The 18,998-nt window shown below is 31.3% G+C and overlaps 1 protein-coding gene across 3 annotated transcripts in view; it reads right to left on the bottom strand.

The window, feature by feature from the left end:
* Positions 1-18,775, bottom strand: part of LOC124366897 — a 30,490-nt gene extending 11,715 nt beyond the window's left edge. For all 3 annotated transcript variants that reach the window (XM_046823498.1, XM_046823505.1, XM_046823513.1), the window contains exons 1-6: positions 18,290-18,775; positions 12,064-12,239; positions 11,414-11,560; positions 10,388-10,454; positions 4,873-4,975; positions 2,184-2,316 (exon numbers count right to left, since the gene is read on the bottom strand). In XM_046823498.1, coding sequence (XP_046679454.1) covers positions 2,184-2,316; positions 4,873-4,975; positions 10,388-10,454; positions 11,414-11,560; positions 12,064-12,239; positions 18,290-18,705 — 1,042 coding nt within the window. In that variant the 5' untranslated portion in view covers positions 18,706-18,775. The remainder of the gene's footprint in view (positions 1-2,183; positions 2,317-4,872; positions 4,976-10,387; positions 10,455-11,413; positions 11,561-12,063; positions 12,240-18,289) is intronic.
* Between the last annotated feature and the right edge of the window lie 223 nt (positions 18,776-18,998).

The raw sequence follows: 18,998 nt of genomic DNA, 5'->3' as shown, positions 1-18,998 counted from the left end.
AACTCCAATTAAAACTTATAGAATGAAAATCATAATGTTTTGAAAGATATCTAAAATATAATTTTAACCTAAAAACAGAAATAGTTACTTTCTATGTATTTATATTTATAGATAGTATATCTCTAGCTGATATTGTTACACAATTGTATGTGACAATGATAAAAGAATTTCAAATTTTAAACTTTAAAATTTTATATCTCCAGTTCTATATACTACTTTTGTTTAAGAAATTGTTTTATAGTTTTAGGAACTATAATAATTATAAATGTAACATTAATCATTACCGGTATGTAAGAATAAATATAATAAACTGTCCTACATAGAACCTTTTGAAAAAACACAATACGTTATAATTCATTTGATAAGAGCCATAGGGTTGTATATGACTTTTTTGTGTGTGTTTAATTAAAGCCTGATAACTGAAAACTTAATTTAATTTGACACATATAACAAACAAAATCTGTATGTAAATTTTGATTAGATGTTGACATGACCAAGTTAAAATTTGTTTACTACCTTCTACCACTCCAAAGTCAATCCACCAAAATCATAACCATGTTTCTCTCAGCAATTAATATGTATACTGATTTATACGTAGTTCAATAACGACTCTTGGATCAAAAAGTAGAGATACTTGAGTTTGGAAGTTAACCACAAACTAACCAGAGAGCTATAATAATTGGAATCATATTACAATTTAGCTTATTTATTTCTTTGTTTAAAAATAAATATAAGGCAAATTACTTGCAAGCAATAACTTCCAGTTTTTATGTTGATAACAACAAAGAAGGATACTATTTTTTAGTGCAACTTTCAAATTGATAACTAGGAAACTTTTGATCCAATTCAGACCACATTTTTATACAAGCTAGGTACAAGTATACTTTTTTGAGTTTGTAATTTCGGAATTACATGAAAAAAGTTTTTATTAAATTTCAATCTTTTATTCTTGACTGGGAGGTTCAACAAATTTGTCACGATATGGAGCCAAGGGGGCTCAAAAGCCCATCTGAAATTTTGATAGACAAACATGAATATTACACCTAATAGATTGTTATAAGCTATAACATATTTATGAGGTCCTAAAACTCAACAATTTACCGGCGGAAGATTCCCAAGGCCCGATATTTGGAGGGTATTTTACACTTCATAAACCAATCAGTGTGTCAGCCTCCAAAGTAATTTTCTATATAATATGCTACTGTATGGAGCTCTTAGTCATTACCTTGGCCATATCATTTTGTCACTAGACACATTTAATTTGTAACTCAGATTTAATTGAACAGGATTTGTTAATTTGCTGAGGTCTGTTCATTTGAATGTGCAGACTGCCCAGATCGGTGTAGCCGTTGGAGAGCCATTGTATCCTGACCATTAAATTTTTAACGATTATTGACTTTCCTACAGAAAGACATCTTCAATATTCTCGAGTTTCAGAATTGAATAACAAATCAACTATACAAATTTATTTGACGATGAAAAATATCTGGTAGTCGGTGGCCCAGTTCTATACTCTTACATTTGAGCTACAAGACCATTAAATTTTCAATGTCAAATACTTTTTTAAAGAATTTAATGCCAAATTACAACGTGACATGTAGAGAGTAGTGGAAGAAGCGTCTTTATTGCTGCGTAGTAGACAAAGATATTTGATTTTCAAACACATGTAATACTTTGTGCGCTCCCTTAGCCAAAGTCCTAGATCAAGGCTTAGTTAGCCTAGTGGTATATCCAGCACTGATTCTAGCTCAATGCAGTGTTGAAAGTGCAACATGAGGGACAGTTTGTTCTGTGGTAAGTTGAATTAGAATCAATGTTAAAGTGCAACCTTTCGTCAATAAATTTATCCAGGGAAATTTTTGACTGATTCAGCATAATGTAATGAAGATATCTTTATGGAATCCTTTTAGCCCATTCTTCGACAATATTTAATAACAAATACATGGAAGTAATAGTGACACTTTTAAACTTTTTATAGCATGTTTAAAAAATTGAAAAATAATTTTAAAACTAAAATTAATAACTGAGTAAATGTAATTACATGCTGAATTTGGTAAAAATAGGTTTGTGTGAGAAGACTATTACTATATACAAATTTACAGTATGCCATTTATAAAAATCACTTCTTAACTTATGACAGGAGTTCCATTTTAATACTTGGGCTAATTTTTGCAAATTATAACCTGTTGGTTGATTGAGCTGCACCAGGTTTGACATAACAGGTTTTCTCCAACCTGGTGTGATAGCTTCCACATTAAAGTAAGACTGTAATGGTTTAGGTACGTCTTGTATTGTCTGATGCTCATCTGGATATACCTGGGACAGAACATATTCACATAATTATTATTGGTTGTTAAACAAAAGTTTTGAAATTTGTTTTTATTACAATGTGTTTGGCTTGGTTTATCATTTCTCTTCCTGGACAGTAGCATTACCACCTTACAAGTAGTTATATTAGTCTGATATCAATTATTGTAATGTACTCAGCAATAACTAACTGTAATCAGATTGGTTTTTGTTTACAACTAAATTTGATAATAAAGTGAATTATTATTAAATTATTCCAAAATCATATGCCTGAAGATTTTAAAAAATGTGTTTGTACTTTAGGCATATTTTTAGACATAAAATGGTAAGGATATGTCCTAATGGTTTTAGGATTCTTTGTTTAGGCTTGAGTATAGGATAGAATTCAAATATAGGGAAATGATCTCATAAATATTAATCCAGACAATGTATGATGAAATAATTACAATTAAAAAAAATCACATTCTTTTTTAAATATCAGAGTCAAGTAAAATAAACATTTTAAAATAAAATGTATAGTGTTGTACTGAACGTTATCTAGAGAGATAAAAAAAAGATTGATTTTTGTTTGCACATGTAATATACAAGGGAGGGCTCCCACACTAACTGAGAAAAATAATAAAACCCTCTGGCAAGGTAACATTTTGATTAATTTCTTTAGTACTAAATAAAACTGTACACTTCACAATTTATAGTTTTAAAAATTCTAGAATTCTAGAACACCTCATTCTGATTTGACCATCTATCATTTACATAGACCTTTTATCTGCGGTTTTCTGAATACAACTCAATAAAATGTAAACCTCTGAGAGTCTATAGTGTATTAATTTTGATACCACTGTCCAAAGAGTTGCATGATTTTCCAAGTACCTGGCATATCTGTAATATAAAAGCAATAAAATTAAGTGGTTTAATAATATTTGAATATTTTCCTCAGTCAAGAGAAAAGGTTCTGGAGCTCCTGCCCCTAAACCTTTTTACAAATGTGTACAAAATTACGAGTCACTTAAATTTAAACTTTTAACTGTGTCCCACAATTCACAAGCAAATTATAACAAGTTCTTTATATCAGGCTTTGTATTAGAATATTTCTTATGTTTTGCTCAGTGAAACAATTAAAATGCGATTTTGAGATGAGTAAAGACATTTCACAGAGGTGCACAGAAAAAAAATTTAGGTAGTAATTATACCTTTCCTCATAAACCAGCTTCTTTATTTTTCTCTCAAATAAAGCCATTAATTATTTAATTTTTAACAATGGAAAGTTTTGGAAGAAAAATTTTAGTTGTATATAAGTGATTTGAATATAAATATCATAGAGAGAAAAATGTTATACCAAAGACCATCATCACACATACACCTGAGTGAGAAAAGATAACATGACAGAATTACATTACTACAACAGATTTTGAGTACAACCTATTATTATCTAATATAATCAAATGTGTAACTAATGTTATATTTTACAATAGATAAAAATGTACTCTCTATGCTTTTATCTATGATTTTACCTAATACAGGTGATTAGATAAATAGCTGCATGACAAGAACATTTAACATGTATATTATTTCAGCTAACGATTTTACACTAAACACCATATTATGTTGATAATGTCAATTACCTACTTTGAAATGTACATCTAGAAAGCACTATTTTCTAATATGATTGGTTGTTCAAACAGATCCTTTATTTAAGATAAATTTTAGGATTTTCATACTGCCAAACAAATGTAAAAAGGAGTTTAGCATAGTTTTAAAACAATTAATTATATATCGAAAAAATGAAATAAATATTTTAAACCATACCATGTTCTATAAATTAATCTTTGGTCCTTTTCTCAGCAAAATTCCTGACCTCCATTATGCTGGCAATCATATTCCAGCCCTTTCATTTGATTTCTATTTCTGTATAAACTTAGACTATAAAATTTGGCTCTCCTTTTCAAATTAAATCAGAACATGATTACAAACATGTAATAATTGTGTTTTAAAAACTAAATAAAGTAAATACTCTGCCTTTCTGCTTCGGGTGGTATCCAGTAACTCTAAAATTTAGGAGCAAACTCAAGAGTGGGGATGTAGAAGATCACTTCCCTAAAATTCCATTTTACTTTACAAATATCTCAATCAAATACTATTAAAACAATTCAAAATACTTACATTACATTAACATACATATGTATATATATATTCTTAACTTGTATTTTTTTGTAGTTTATTTTATACATACACTCTTACCACTCCACAAATAAATTCCTGGGTGCGCCGTGTTCAGATGCTATTCTGGATAGTTGGGTTGCTTCCAAAATTTAAAGCTTTATATGCCATTAATTTCTTGCATGCTGCTACATATATTTCACAAATATATATGTATTTCTATATATTTATATATTTCTGTATGGTACATTAATTAAAACAGCTCAATTTAGTACTGAAACAATGTTGTGTATGTATTTTGATACTGCTGTTACCTATTTGTATATAGTGGAGCATTATCCTTTAATTTTTGTATTTGCTATGGATTTCATTTTTAGTGATGAAGTACACTTTGTATTGTGGACTTACCACAGAGGGTTCTGGCACTGGCTGTATATAACCGCAAGAGTAGGGGAACACTTCCGCCTGGTAGCTCTCGTCGAACACAGGTGGGTATGGTGGCGGCAGCTGTCTGCCATCACACAACCTTGGTTATTTGTAATGTCTTATGACACCAGTGTCCATCATGTGAATAATCAATGTCCATAATAAAAACTGATAACTTGTGAGTTTTTCTTTTGAAATAAAATCTTTAAATTGGTATGATTGCTTGAAAAAGACTAATGTGACTTAATGCTAATTATCTTAGTGATTTCTTTTCTTTGAATATTACCTTTTCCAGAAATATTCATTGAATATTATTTGAATATTGTTTTTGTTAATCGATTTTAAATTACAGATTGAGAGACAAATTTGTCTTTTTGTCACTCAATTTGAGCAACCCTTATTTTCCCAAAGTAGTATATATGAATTAATATGTAATGTCTTATATACTTCTGAAAGTCTTAGTTCAACAGTGAACATCCTAAACTTATTTTTTAAATATTGTGTTTCTATTCTTGATAAGATCCTTGTTATTAAATACTTTACTGTATAAAAGAAAGGCTTTATCAATACAGTAGACTCCCACTCATTCGGCCACCTCGGGACCGGACCCTCAACTGGATTAAACAAACAGAACAAACAATAAACGGCAGTATTTTTTTAATAATCCATAGAACCAATAATATGAACTCTAAGACGGTTTTAATAATCAAGTACAGCACACTCACCCAGTAAGCCTCAGTAGTCAGTCCTCAGTAGTGTTATTGTAATGTCATTAACATTTACCTACATTGAACTCTCTACAAATGCTTTGCGCAATTCACCTTTATTTAGGCACTTAAAAATATTGTCTATCCTGAATTTTTACCGTTGTATGATTAACTTTATTATTTATTTTTGAAAACTTGTTTTCATACACAATTAAACACAAAAAATAGACACATAACAAAACAAATTGATCGTCCTAAACTGAGATGATGTGTGTACGTTTTGTTCAGAAACATAATAAACAAGATGAATCCTGTCGATTTCTGCCATGGGAAACTAAATCGTGGGCTTTTTATCATTTCCAAGAAGATGATAAAAACCGTATATAATTTCAACTGGTTTTATTAGTATGGAGAAGAAAAATTCAGATAAAAAAAATCAGAGAAGAAATATATATATATATATATATATATATATATATATGAGGCGGAAAGGAAAAAGGGACCTCTTGTCGACAATTTCCGATTTTTGAGTTAATGACATTTTTTAAAAGAGCTATAAAATATGAGCAATTTGATACAAAATTCATGTTCTACGATTTTTTTAAACAAAGTTATGGAAAATTGAACTTTGTATACTAGAAATGGGCATATTTGGGAATACACAAACAAAAAGTTTAAAGTAATACAAAATCTTTATTTTTAACATTTAAGAGATGAAACACTTATCAATATTTTGCTTTTATTGTCCGTCTTTCCAATGGAATACAAAGGTTTTGGTTAAACAGAGCGCTTACGGCGCTTTTTGGATGGTCCAGGAACTGCTTCGCGGCCCGTCATCATCCGGATCGACAGCACCAGTGCTCTCCTCTGCATTTGGTTCAGGACATGGACACAGAACATCTTTGAACTCATCTTTGCAGTACTGGCGAATATTCTTGTATAGATATTCTTTCCGTGCTCTAGTCATCCCTTCAGGTGTGATTTCTTGTGGAAATCCATGTGGGTCCATCTTCTGTCGGGAACATCTTGTGGATGAATTCATTTCCATCAATGTCAATCTTGCAGTGTACTTTTCCCTTGTATATTGAATTAAATTCAAAAATGGTTTGTACTGTGTTACATGGGGCACTTTGTTTGCACCACTCTTTTGTAGGAAACTTAGCCAATCAATGAACTGGAACTGCAACTTCACCTTTTTCATTCCCCACCACCACACCAGAATTGACATGTGTTGTGGGAGTTGATTTTTGACGCAATCCACTAAATCAGACATTGAAGAAACATAAGTGTTTTCTGAATGTTTTTTTAAAAAGTCCAAAGGCCCAATCGCAAGGCAAACTTGGTATGGCCTACTGGCATGAACGATAAACAAATTTTTTTGTTGTTGTTGTGACATATCCTCCATGCCAAATATCCCATTAGGATGTTGTTCTTGTTTTGGCCAACACAATTGTCAGCGTGAATGAACATAGTGTCTTCTCTCCGAAACTGTTGTTTTCGAGGTGGTGGTGAAAAAGACTTACAATCAGGTTTGATCCTTTTTGTAGTGCTAACACTTTCTGGAATAAAGTAATTAGTTTGCTTATTTGTGGTCTCGCACATCACGCCAAATATGCCTACTTTAAATGGGACTAGAAAATAAATAGGCCCAGGCTGCAGAGGGTTACTTGGTAATGTGAACCTGCTGAGCCATATCAAAACTATAGTGCACAGCAGACTTGTCTTGGTTAAACTTTATTCTTGTTTCTTGGATAGTTTCATTATAAAACTTTCGTTCTTTGGAAACAGTCTGCAGGTGGGTTCTCATCATCTCAATCGTTTCTATTTTTTTTTCTTCCGGCACCAAGGCCATTTCTGCTCCAGAAGAATAATGTTTTTGGCATATGGCACATAGTCCTTGGTTTCATGACTACAATATCAGGACATATGTCCCTCCATATATTACTAAAAACTCTAGAGTGGATAGGTTTCTGGGTTATCTCATTGGTACATGAAGCTTTATAAGTTTCATAGATTTTAACTTTTCGAGTCACTAGAAGGGAGTAATTTTAGTGTGGTGTTATACACTGTGCTGCTTCTGCCTGGCAACATGATTGCATGCTGCTCAGCATAATTCTGCAAAAACTTGACAACAAACTCTGTGTCAGAAAAAGATGTAACCTTGTGTTTTATTTTTCCTGTGTTTCCATGGTTTTTAGAGATTAATCCAGTATTATTGTACATTTTGGTGAGACGTTTCAGCCTTTTAATTTTGATCTGATGACCAAACATGTATGTATTTTTACAAACTGCTCTACCCTTTAGAAGATAATTGGTGCGTGCATTTTTTCTTTCAGTCTGTATTTTTTGGAGCGGGAAGTTAATTCAGAATCTGATGTTAAACAGCGAAGTTGGCCTAATATGATTTGGTCCAACGTGTTAACATTGTCATGATAATGAATCTAACTCTGCGCATTCATAGCGCATTTGCAATAATTCATCAGAAGAAAATAAATCAGAACATTTATTTTTACAGCCACAGCCAGTTTGTAGAAAATTCAAAACGATTTCACGGTCATTGTCAGCATCAAAACTATCAATTAAATCAACACTATTATCAATTGTGACTAGGTATTGCCCACCATCATCCTCGTCCACTACTTCTTGGTTATTACCAGATTCTTCTATTTCAATTATTACATCGTCAATGTTAATAAGATGGTCAAGATTACCTTCAGAAAGTTCATCCAGGTTTGGTATGTTTTTTAACAATGAATTGTCTGAAACATTTACTATGTTGTCCTCCTCAGGTGTCTTCTCAACTTCACTTTCACTATCACTGCTTAAAAGTCTGTCTTCAAAATAATCTGCATACACACTATAGTCTTCATCACTAATACTAACGATTATTACTAAGACCTATACTAATTTAATATATTTACAACTTTTTTCTTCACTCATTTTAATTAGTTAAACACGTCCTAAAAACACAAAACGAAATACAACAGCTTACTATAGTGTAACAACAACAAAATGTTTTGGCGCAAATCGGCAAGACAGCTGTTTGTTTAGTGCCAATCGGTAAATCAGCTGTCTGCATGGCTACCAACAAACGGGCTAAAAATACTTGCTACTCTGTTGTCATTCTGTACCATCAGTAGTTCGTTAATAAATAGATAAAAATGTCTATCTATATGCAAACTTTCATTGTCACAGTCAGAATATGAATTACCAAAGTTTATTGGTCATAAAACTACGAAAGGAAAGCAATCTGATGTTGGGGAAGGCTTTATTACATTGAGAAAATCTTCTTTTGTTAGGACAATTTCGTCGTAGTTCTCTCAAACGACGCTAGAATTCAAGAGAGTTTAGTTTTTAAAGTACGCCGTAGCAGCCTAGCGCACTTTAGAAAAGGGACCTCTTGTCGGCCATGTTATTTCTCCATTAGCGACAAGGGTCCCTTTTCCTAGGCTGGACATTGTTCGCTTTAATGATTCTTTCGAGAGTTTTTATCTATTGAAAACTGTTTCAACTATCGATTGTAAGCATGTAAAAGCATAAAGTAAAGTTCGATAATCAAACATAAAGTGAATATCGATGATTTTGACCGAAACCACTTTATTTCGGTTTGTACTGAAAAACTCACGTTGCCGACAAGAGGTCCCTTTTTTCCTTTCCGCCTCACATATATAATATTTGTTATACAAATTTTATTGGATTTCAAAGATTTCACAATAGAAGCATCATTACAAACTATTTTACGTCAGGAGAGAAGAAAGGCATTGTGACTTAAAAGATCTATTCATGAGCTGTTACAGACATACCTTCTCAATACTATATACTAGTACATTAGAGATTACTAAGTTTTATCAATTAAGTGATTTAAAATGTAATTTACAAAGGAGCACTTTCCACTTTTTTTCTATATATACTGAGTATAAAAAAGTTCTAGGTTAAGAGCTGGATGTACGGACAACCAACTTGATTTTAATAAGGACAATGTTAACCTCAAATACTTTTACACACGTATTTTTATAGTGGTATTATTGGAAATGTGTCATTTATTTAAATATTTTTATTAGCTGTTCAGAAAAAGATCCCAAAATTGTTTATAGTGCTTTGTTTGAATATTTAAAAAGTATAAACTGTGAAAGAAAACTAAAGTTTGGATGTTTATTAATAATAATAATATCTTTAAAATGATACATTTCATGAATTCTAAGGCCAAAAAAAGTGTTCAAGTGTCTGAAATATAACATTGATGTTTTAGAGTAAAACTTAAAGTTGTTCCACTGCTGCCAGCTCTTTTCTTAAGGAAGTCAATATTTGCAAATCAATAAAACAATACTTGTATTATAACTTACTTATACCATTAATTTTATCATAATTTGTGGCATCACTTATAAAATCGCTTGTACATCAATTGCACTATCAGTATTACCTCACATGTAACACCAGGGATTCTTTAACTCTTCAGGGGATTATTCCACGAATAGAAGGTGGGGAATCTTGATTGTAAACACACAGGTTAATTATTATATAATTTTAATGATCTCTCATAGCTTAAGCTTAAATATTACTGTGGGGATAATAAACAAATTTAACACTTTGGCTCTCAAGCAGCACAATGTCTAGTCTTGGGCAGAATTTTACGTAAACTTTAGGAGCAAATATGCTAAAATACCCTCTAAAAACACTTTGTTTATTATAAATTTACATTTGAGGAATGTTTAAATTTAAATGTTTTAGTTTATGCAGAATAAATGAGAGATAGGAGAAAATAGATTTTAAAATAAAAAACCACGACTTGCCTGACAATGACAGGTTGAAACTCTGGAACCTCTGCATTTAGAGCGACCCCCAGATCAAAGTCATCATCTGAAACCAACCATTCATGATAAAGTTAATAAACTTTATCAAAGTGATAATTCAAGATAAATTTTGAATCTTCTTGAAATTGTTATCCATCCAAAGATAGCTTAAACATTAGGGTATACTCATATTTGGTATTTTTTGTCTTAAGTTATTTTTTATTTCACTCTGATAATACTATAATTCCTATGCTGTTTTAAGACATCTACATCTAAAAAATATATCATGAATTAAATGCTACATCTAGAGATTAAGATTTTAATAGTAGAAAATCAATTTAAGGCCATCAAAGATATTTTTATTAAAAGAATAAAAGAATATGTAATTCGAATCAATTAAAACAATTTTTAATCAAATATTTTAAGACAAATTAAGATTGAGAAATTAAAAACCTAGACCTTCATAAATTTTAAGTCTTGATATTTAGTTATTCATAGCAATAAAAATACATTACGGTGAACATTCTGTGATTAATAATGAATTAGTTTTGTTACGGTGTTGAACAGTCATTTGGAATAAAATTGCAGACATTTTAAGAAATGAAGAAGTTTTCTTGATGTGTTTGCAATCATCTTATGAAAAGATCGTTACTAGTCTTCTCTTTGCAACACAAAAACTGCAAGAAAGGAACAGAACAAAATTTATTTATTTTTTTTATTTAGATCAATAACTCATGATTTTATCCACCTATCCCATGTTTATGATAATCTATTCTTAGATATGAAAAATGAAACACAAGTATTTCATTTTCTTAATTTCTTTTAGATATTTTTTTATTTCTTTATGTATTTCTCTTATTCTCATTATGTGTAGAAATTTTCATTTCTGAATGTTTAAACAACTAATTGAAATTAACTATTCAAAATAAAACAACAGTTAAACTAGAAATAATTATTTTCTATGAAATAAACATGAACATGGAATAACATTGTTGAAATAGAACCCATTGAAGTTGTGATACTGACAGCAGAGAGTCCAGAGGTTGCGGATGGCTTCTGTGTCTATACGTGTGTGTAGCTCCAAATCTGCATTAGTCTCAATTAGATAACGAGGGCATGGGAACTCCTCCAACTTCTCCTCTACTTCAGATATGTCACAAGTCCCCAGTACGTCTGCCACAAGATACACAATTTAATAGCATTTTTATTGACATAAGTACCTGCAATTGGATTTCTTCCTCAAAAATGACTAAGTATACACATCAAACCAAAATGTTGTGGCTCACAAGTCAGGAACATTTTAATTATACAGATAGAATCTTACCTAGATCACATACAATTTATAAGACATGCCATGGTACAGGTATGTGCATTGATTCACATGTCCCAAGATTCATGTCATTAACGTAACTAATAAGTTATCAATGGAATGTGGTGACTAGCTGTAAAAGACAAAATAATCTTTACAAGAGGACATTTAAGCCAATCTAGAAGATGTGGAAAACACTAATCATTAATTCTATATTCATAGTGGACATAACAGATACATTAATACCCATCTCATTTCATTCGATAACCATTATATTTAATCCACTTTCACCAACTCACTAATGCAAATAAAATTACAAAACAAACATTTTTTAATAGACTTCAAAGTAAGGATCTGCTTTGCCTACCTTGCCAGTAGAATGAGAGTGAACGGGAGTCTTGAAGGGTACGAGGAAGATCTGGGTAGCGGGAGAGGAGTTGTGCAGGCCATGCAGTTTGGGAGAGCCACTGGAGCGGACATGTTGCCATTATACTGCAAGCAGGAGTCAAGCTCATGTGGTGTCGAGGACTAGTAGAGTTCCATCTGCAAACACACCTCCATTAGCTTGTTGTCATGACAAGGCTCATTATCAGAACAAATAAGTATATGCCTGTAGGTGAAGATTAGGGAATATGTAGGAAGCACTGTGCCCTTAAAGTTAGTAGCAGTTCAAAAAGCTGAAAGAGAAGAAAAATTAAATAAAAAAAACATATACAGTGAAATATGCATGTGCACTATTGAGAAATATATTTAACACAACAAACATCTTTAAGATGTATTTAGATGTATTAAGATGTATTTCTCAATAGTGCACATGCATATTTCACTGTATATGTTTTTTTTATTTAATTTTTCTTCTCTTTCAGCTTTTTGAACTGCTACTAACTTTAAGGGCACAGTGCTTCCTACATATTCCCTAATCTTCACCTACAGGCATATACTTATTTGTTCTGATAATGAGCCTAATCATAAGGTCATATCTGAGATAGCATCTTTACATAGTGTCTATTTTTAGAGATAGTCCAATATGTGGACTATGCAATGAGTAAAGGAAAACTCTGAACACTTGATACTAAACTGTATTGTGTTGGCTAGAAATTGTGGCACTTTGGATAAGAACTGTGAGTTTTCTCAAGAAGATCTAAACAATTTTTTTTAGAGTTTCATGGAACTGTTAAAATTTTAAGCTATTAGGGTCTCAGTTCTCACTCTTTGTGTGTGCAAAAGACCCTTGAGGCTTGAATACTTGGCAATAACACACTCTTAGAAGAAAAAGGACTTCATGTTGGTTTTTTTTCAGGAGAAATCACAGACCAAGAATTTTATGGTGCATATTTAGCTGACAATGTATATTTGTAGTAATTTTTATTAGGTAATTCGAGACAATATCATCACAAACAGTAGTGATAATCAGATTTTTTAATAATGCCTGGACATGATATGGATGTAATTATTAATTTTTACTCAACTTGTATTTTAAAGACGTTAACAAACCTCTTGAACCCCAACTTTTCCAAGTCCAATATGTCCTCTCATCCCAAGTATTTTTTACAAATCACTTTATGTAGCTCCTTATTTTGTATTAGATTTTAAACTCAACTCTGATACAGTTTTATTAGATTTTTTGTTACCATATACTTTTTTATATTTTCATGTACATGCATGTGTTTTTTGTTATTTTTATGTAATACAGTGTGTTTCACAAAAGGTTGGCAGTCACAATAAAAAGCAAAAAGTATGTTTAATGTTCTATTTTAATTCAAAACAGCTGTTAATGACGCTAAAACCAATTTTCTAAAATCAGCACTTGAACCTAAGAAAGCCTTTTCAATCTGTAAGAAAGTATAAACACCCAACCATTATTATTACGAACAACGATAATTAAACACAATTGTGCAACAGTTGGCAGGTTTCATAAATGATTGCTGTATTTTATCTACGTAGCACAAGAGAGCACATCTTGTTACCATGAGCACAAAACAAAATATACCACATGAGAGAGCAGTTTATTCTGAACAAAATGGTACAAAATAATAACTATTATTTTTCTTCAATCAATCTAGAAAGTGCACCAAATGTAATCTGTATTTACTGCAATACTGACTTGTAGGATGTTGTAGGTTAAAAGTCTCAGAACAACACTTATTCTCATATTGGACACAGAGCGCAATGAGTGCCTTAAGTGCTGTTTTGGATATTGCAGGGACACTATAAATTTTATGCCAGATTTATATTTGGTAAAAAATGGTGTAACTAGTTAAACAAAAATTAAAATTGAATGAATAAAAATGAATATGATTATTGTTGTTTTTTAATATTTACACAGATCAATTGCTTTTAGAGTTAAATGAAACTATACTACACCAGTGTTGGCTAATGGTCTTGCTGATGGATTCTCTGTTATTCCTCATTTATGTCAATGACATAATTAAAAACATTTCAAATGAGCATTTGATTGCTTGTGCCGATAGTTGTGTGCAGATCTATTCTTCAACTGTCACCATTTTATTAAAATCAATTGATGATCCAAATTTTAAATTGTTGTTATTCAGAGTTATCACTAGCTTATTAATTTCATCATATTTGCAAACTATTTAAACACAAAATCTAAATTAATTCCCTTCCCTTCATAAAATATATTGCAATGCGAGATAAAGCCTTATAAATCAGTGATTATTTTGTCTAGCAAGTGCCAACTTCCTGTCTCAAAGTTGAAGCTAACTAATTAGAATTGGTTTCCTGTTGAATTGTAAAGAAAACACTCTCAACTCAGTCTTAAGAAAGACAGTCTTTTATTGGGTACTTTTCCAAATTACATTCCTGGTAAAGGTATATTTTGAGCATCACGTCCTTGATTTTCATAGCTAAATAAGTGTGAACAAAGACTTTAAATGACTTTGAATCTTCGAGACATCAACTGTTATCAAAGAGAACTTCATTTTGGTATCCTCCCTACAGTGGCGTAGCGAAGGGGGGGGTCCAGGGGGTCCGGACCCCCCCCCGAAATGTTAATATATATTAAAAAATAAAGTATAGAGCAGGAGAAAAAAGGAGAGTTATCATTAATCTTGTCTACAAACATTCAGTTGATTGATTTAATTGATTAAAGTGACCATTGTTAAAACTATAATTGTCCTTTCGTTGAAATCATAAAGTATCAAACGATACTTTTGGGCTCTGCCTTTCGGAAAGTGTAGTGTAATCACGGTATTTGTATATGCGCGGTCACGTGATGTCGCAAAGTAACCTGAACCGTAACATGGTGAACAGTTTAAATTACCGACCACTTCGTTCAAATTCGTCTTGGGGACGTAAAATGACTGCTTAGAATTAAGTTACGACGTTGATTTTAGGTGTCACTAAACTGTAGATGTGTATATAATTATCGAAAAAATATAGAAAATCACTTTCGGTTGAAAAACTCTACTGATTAGAACTTCAACTAATTTGGACTTCAGTGATTGAGGTAGACGTGGTGTTTTCGATTGAGTTAGGACGACGATTTTTGTTATTATTAAACTGTACACTGTACTTATATAATTATCAAGAAAAAAATCACTTTCGGTCGGTAAATACCGAAGAAAAGCTCTGTACAGATTTGACGATTTTAGATTTAACTGGTTGAGTATTAGAGGTAAAAGTGGTACTTAGAATTATGTTAGGACGTTGATTTTAGGTATTAATTCAACACCGACTAATACATATATAATTATTGAGAAAAAACAATAAAATCACTTCCGTTTGGAAAATACCGAGGAAAAGCTGTACAGATTCAGATTTTGACGATTTTGGATTTCAGTGGTTCAGTCGTTGAGATAAAAGTGGTACTTATAATTATGTTAGAACATTGATTTTAGGTATTAATTGAACGCTGACTGATACCTATAAAATTATCGAAGAAAAATTGAAAAAAATCACTTCCGGTCGGATAATACACCGGAAAAACTGTACTGATAAGACGTTCCGACTACTTTGGATTTCACTGACTGAGGTATTATTTCATTTTCCTTAGTATATTCCAATCGGAAGTAATTATTTTTATTTTTTTCTCGATAATTCTATATCTATTATTCGGCGTTGAATTTACCTAAAATCAATGTCCTAACATAATTATAAGTACCACTTTTACCTCAACCACTCAACCAGTGAAATCCAAATCGTCAAAACTTGAATCTGTAGAGAGCGTTTTATCGGTATTTACCGACCGGAAGTGATTTTTTTCTCGAAAATTATATAGGTAGTCGAGTACACTTTAATGATAATAAAAAACGTCGTCCTAACTCAATCAAAAATACCTCGTTTACCTCAATAACTGAAGTCCGAAGTAGTTGAAGTTCTAATCATTAGAGTTTTTCAGGTGCATTTTATTTCCGACCGAAAGTGATTTTTTGATATTTTTCCCGATAATTATATACTCGTCTATAGTGTAATGATACAAAAAATCGCCATTATAACTCATTCATAAATACCTCAATCAATGAAATCCAAAGTAGCCGAACTTCTAATCAGTAGAGTTTTTCCGGTGCATTTTCCGACCGTTAGTTTGATCTGTACCCGAGCAACGCTCGAAAATTGCCCTCCTTTTCTAAAGGGTTTTCGGCCGTCAGTGGCCCAATGTCCCCGAAGGGGTATTTCATTTTCTCCACAGAATATAGTTGGGTCAATTATATGCTTGAGTGAAAGCTCTGTTTTATTCTTTTTCTTTCATATCCAGTGAATCCAACACCATTTTGGTGCCTTCTACTCGGCCAGAATCGAACTTCGTAAAGATTCTGTAGGTATACAAGAAAATTTGTAGTACTAGAGTTACTGTGATAGTTGAATTTGCTTATTACATCTTTCCACTTTCTATACGGCGTACTGTAGTTACTAAAGCTCCATATTTTTGGTATTTACCTTTTACCAGTGAATTCACTGGCAAATAACACACAAAACGTCCCCCGGATCCCCCGGTTTCGGACCCCCCCCCCCGAACGAAATTTCTGGCTACGCCACTGCCTCCCTAGTTACCACTATCTTGGATAACAGAACTTATTTAATTTGAAGATTAGTACAAATTTATATAGGTACCTAAAAGTACCTGAACTATAAAAAACATTTTCTAAATTAAAAATAGAACTTCTTTAACTGTGAACATTTAAATTTATTAACTGTTATAAACTGCTACCAACAACTTTATTGAACTTGAGATGTCCTATTATTAAATTTTATGAACATATATACTCCTTTATATTTGATAACATGACTTAAAAAACTTGAACTCAGTTTTATTATTCCTTATTAACTATTTTTTGAACTCATTTAAAACACTTGGATTTTTATTTGATGTTCATGCTGTTTACTTAATAGACTACTTATCAACAGGCAGCACTACCAACTATCTCTGAAATCTTCTTTACTACAAATTTTAAATTTCAATTCCTCAATTTATCATCCTTGGTCACTTAAACGGTTTAATATCTCCTTTTGTATTAGCATCTTTTTCACACTTTAATTCATTATATTTCATCAGTAAATATTCAATTTCATAATTTATAAACATATCTCAGGTACTTTTTTAAATTTAATTATTTGTATTTAGTTTATACATATTTAAGCAATAATATATAACGTGTTGTTTGCAGTGCTAAAAATATTAAAGTGCACTTTTTTAACTATTTTTTATAAATGTATTATTTAAAATTTATCTTTCTATTTTGATTCTTTAGTCTTATAATAAAGTAGAATAAATAATATTTTCATAAAATAAAATTGTTAAAATCTTTATACAATCTAACAATAGATACATACTTAATAAGAAACCAAAACTATTCATGTTTTTCAGTTTGAATGTTATAAATGATTGATTATATGTTTTGATTCAATATAATTTTAATTTAATATATGACAAAGAAAATCAGAAGTGATTTATTAATCTCATAAACCAATGTATAGTGATTCTATAAACAAAAGACTGCAACATTGGCTGAACTCACTTTAGCATTTCTCAAAGGTACAGCCCTTGAGATTAAAGTGTTGAAGAAGCATTTAATATTTTCATTCCCTATTAATTCGCATCCAGATAAAACTTGAATTTTTGTATGTACCTTTTTTGGGTTAAATTTTCAATGATTTTAAACCAAAATTTGTTTATCTTGTCCCTAAGTATGAATTGTTAATTATACAGTTTTTAAACTACAGTATTTCCCTTGAAAGTTGAGTCTAGTTTTGAAAACTATATGTTTTTTATTATACTGAGCTAAAATAAAAAAAATCACTTTTTATCAATACTTTAAATCATTACAATATTTATAGTTCTTTTACAAGCCTGTAGGCAGATTTCTGTTTTTAAGGACTTGTTAAATGCTTATGAACAAGTAAATCAGCAGAAATGTATCAGTAAATTATAATTTACTCTAACTCTCAACATTTGTTGGATCTTTTAAGGAACATATAGTACCTGTAATTCTGAAATTTATAATTTTATATTTTGATAATTCCAAACACTGGTTTATAATTTTAAAAAGATCAAATTTTAACTCATTCATTATATCTAATTGTGAACTTATTGAGATTTTGAGAAAATCATTAAAGAAAACTCCTTAAAGAGCTACCTGGAAGTGGAAACTTTTGTGAGCCATTTGAACTTTTCCTCGACCTCGGGGAGCATCCAAGCTTCCAAATACTCTTGTTCTGGATTAAAGGAACACTCCAAGTATTCAGCAGGTTCATAATTCTCATTGTACATCCTCTCCCTCTCCTCAGAGTAAGGATAATCATTGTAAGATGCAAGGCGAGAGTATGGCAAGATATCTCTTACCGTACGGACTTCGTCTGTAACCGAGGACAGAACATCATCACAATCATCTTCTACCAGACGTTTTTCTGTTTCATTGAATCTTATCCATAAATTTAAATTTGCCTTTTTATAGCCATCATCTACTTCCTGGAAATTCCAAACATCACTCGCTAGCAAACCCACATTGGAATAAGCCCGGTCTAGTTCCTCATTGACTGGGTTCATGCACATATCATGTCAGTCCAAGTGTTAAAATAAATTGGACAAATCAAATATTATAACCATCATTTTAAGTCAGTAAATAAAAATATTTATGATTCAAGGTGATTTACATGAAAACACATGATCTTTTGCATAATAATGGAGACTTCATTTGCTAAACTGTCTGGAAAATGTAGAACATAGCAATCGGTCTGGGGGGAAAATGTCGGTTTTAGAGTGTAATGAGTTTATTTAAAAAGCACTGTACAAGAGCAAACATTATTATAATGATAATTATAACCTCTTTATAGAGACTCGTATAA

The sequence above is a fragment of the Homalodisca vitripennis genome, chromosome 1 (genome assembly GCF_021130785.1).
Source record: "Homalodisca vitripennis isolate AUS2020 chromosome 1, UT_GWSS_2.1, whole genome shotgun sequence".
Taxonomy (NCBI): domain Eukaryota; kingdom Metazoa; phylum Arthropoda; class Insecta; order Hemiptera; family Cicadellidae; genus Homalodisca; species Homalodisca vitripennis.
This window is presented reverse-complemented; position numbering and strand designations above follow the sequence as displayed.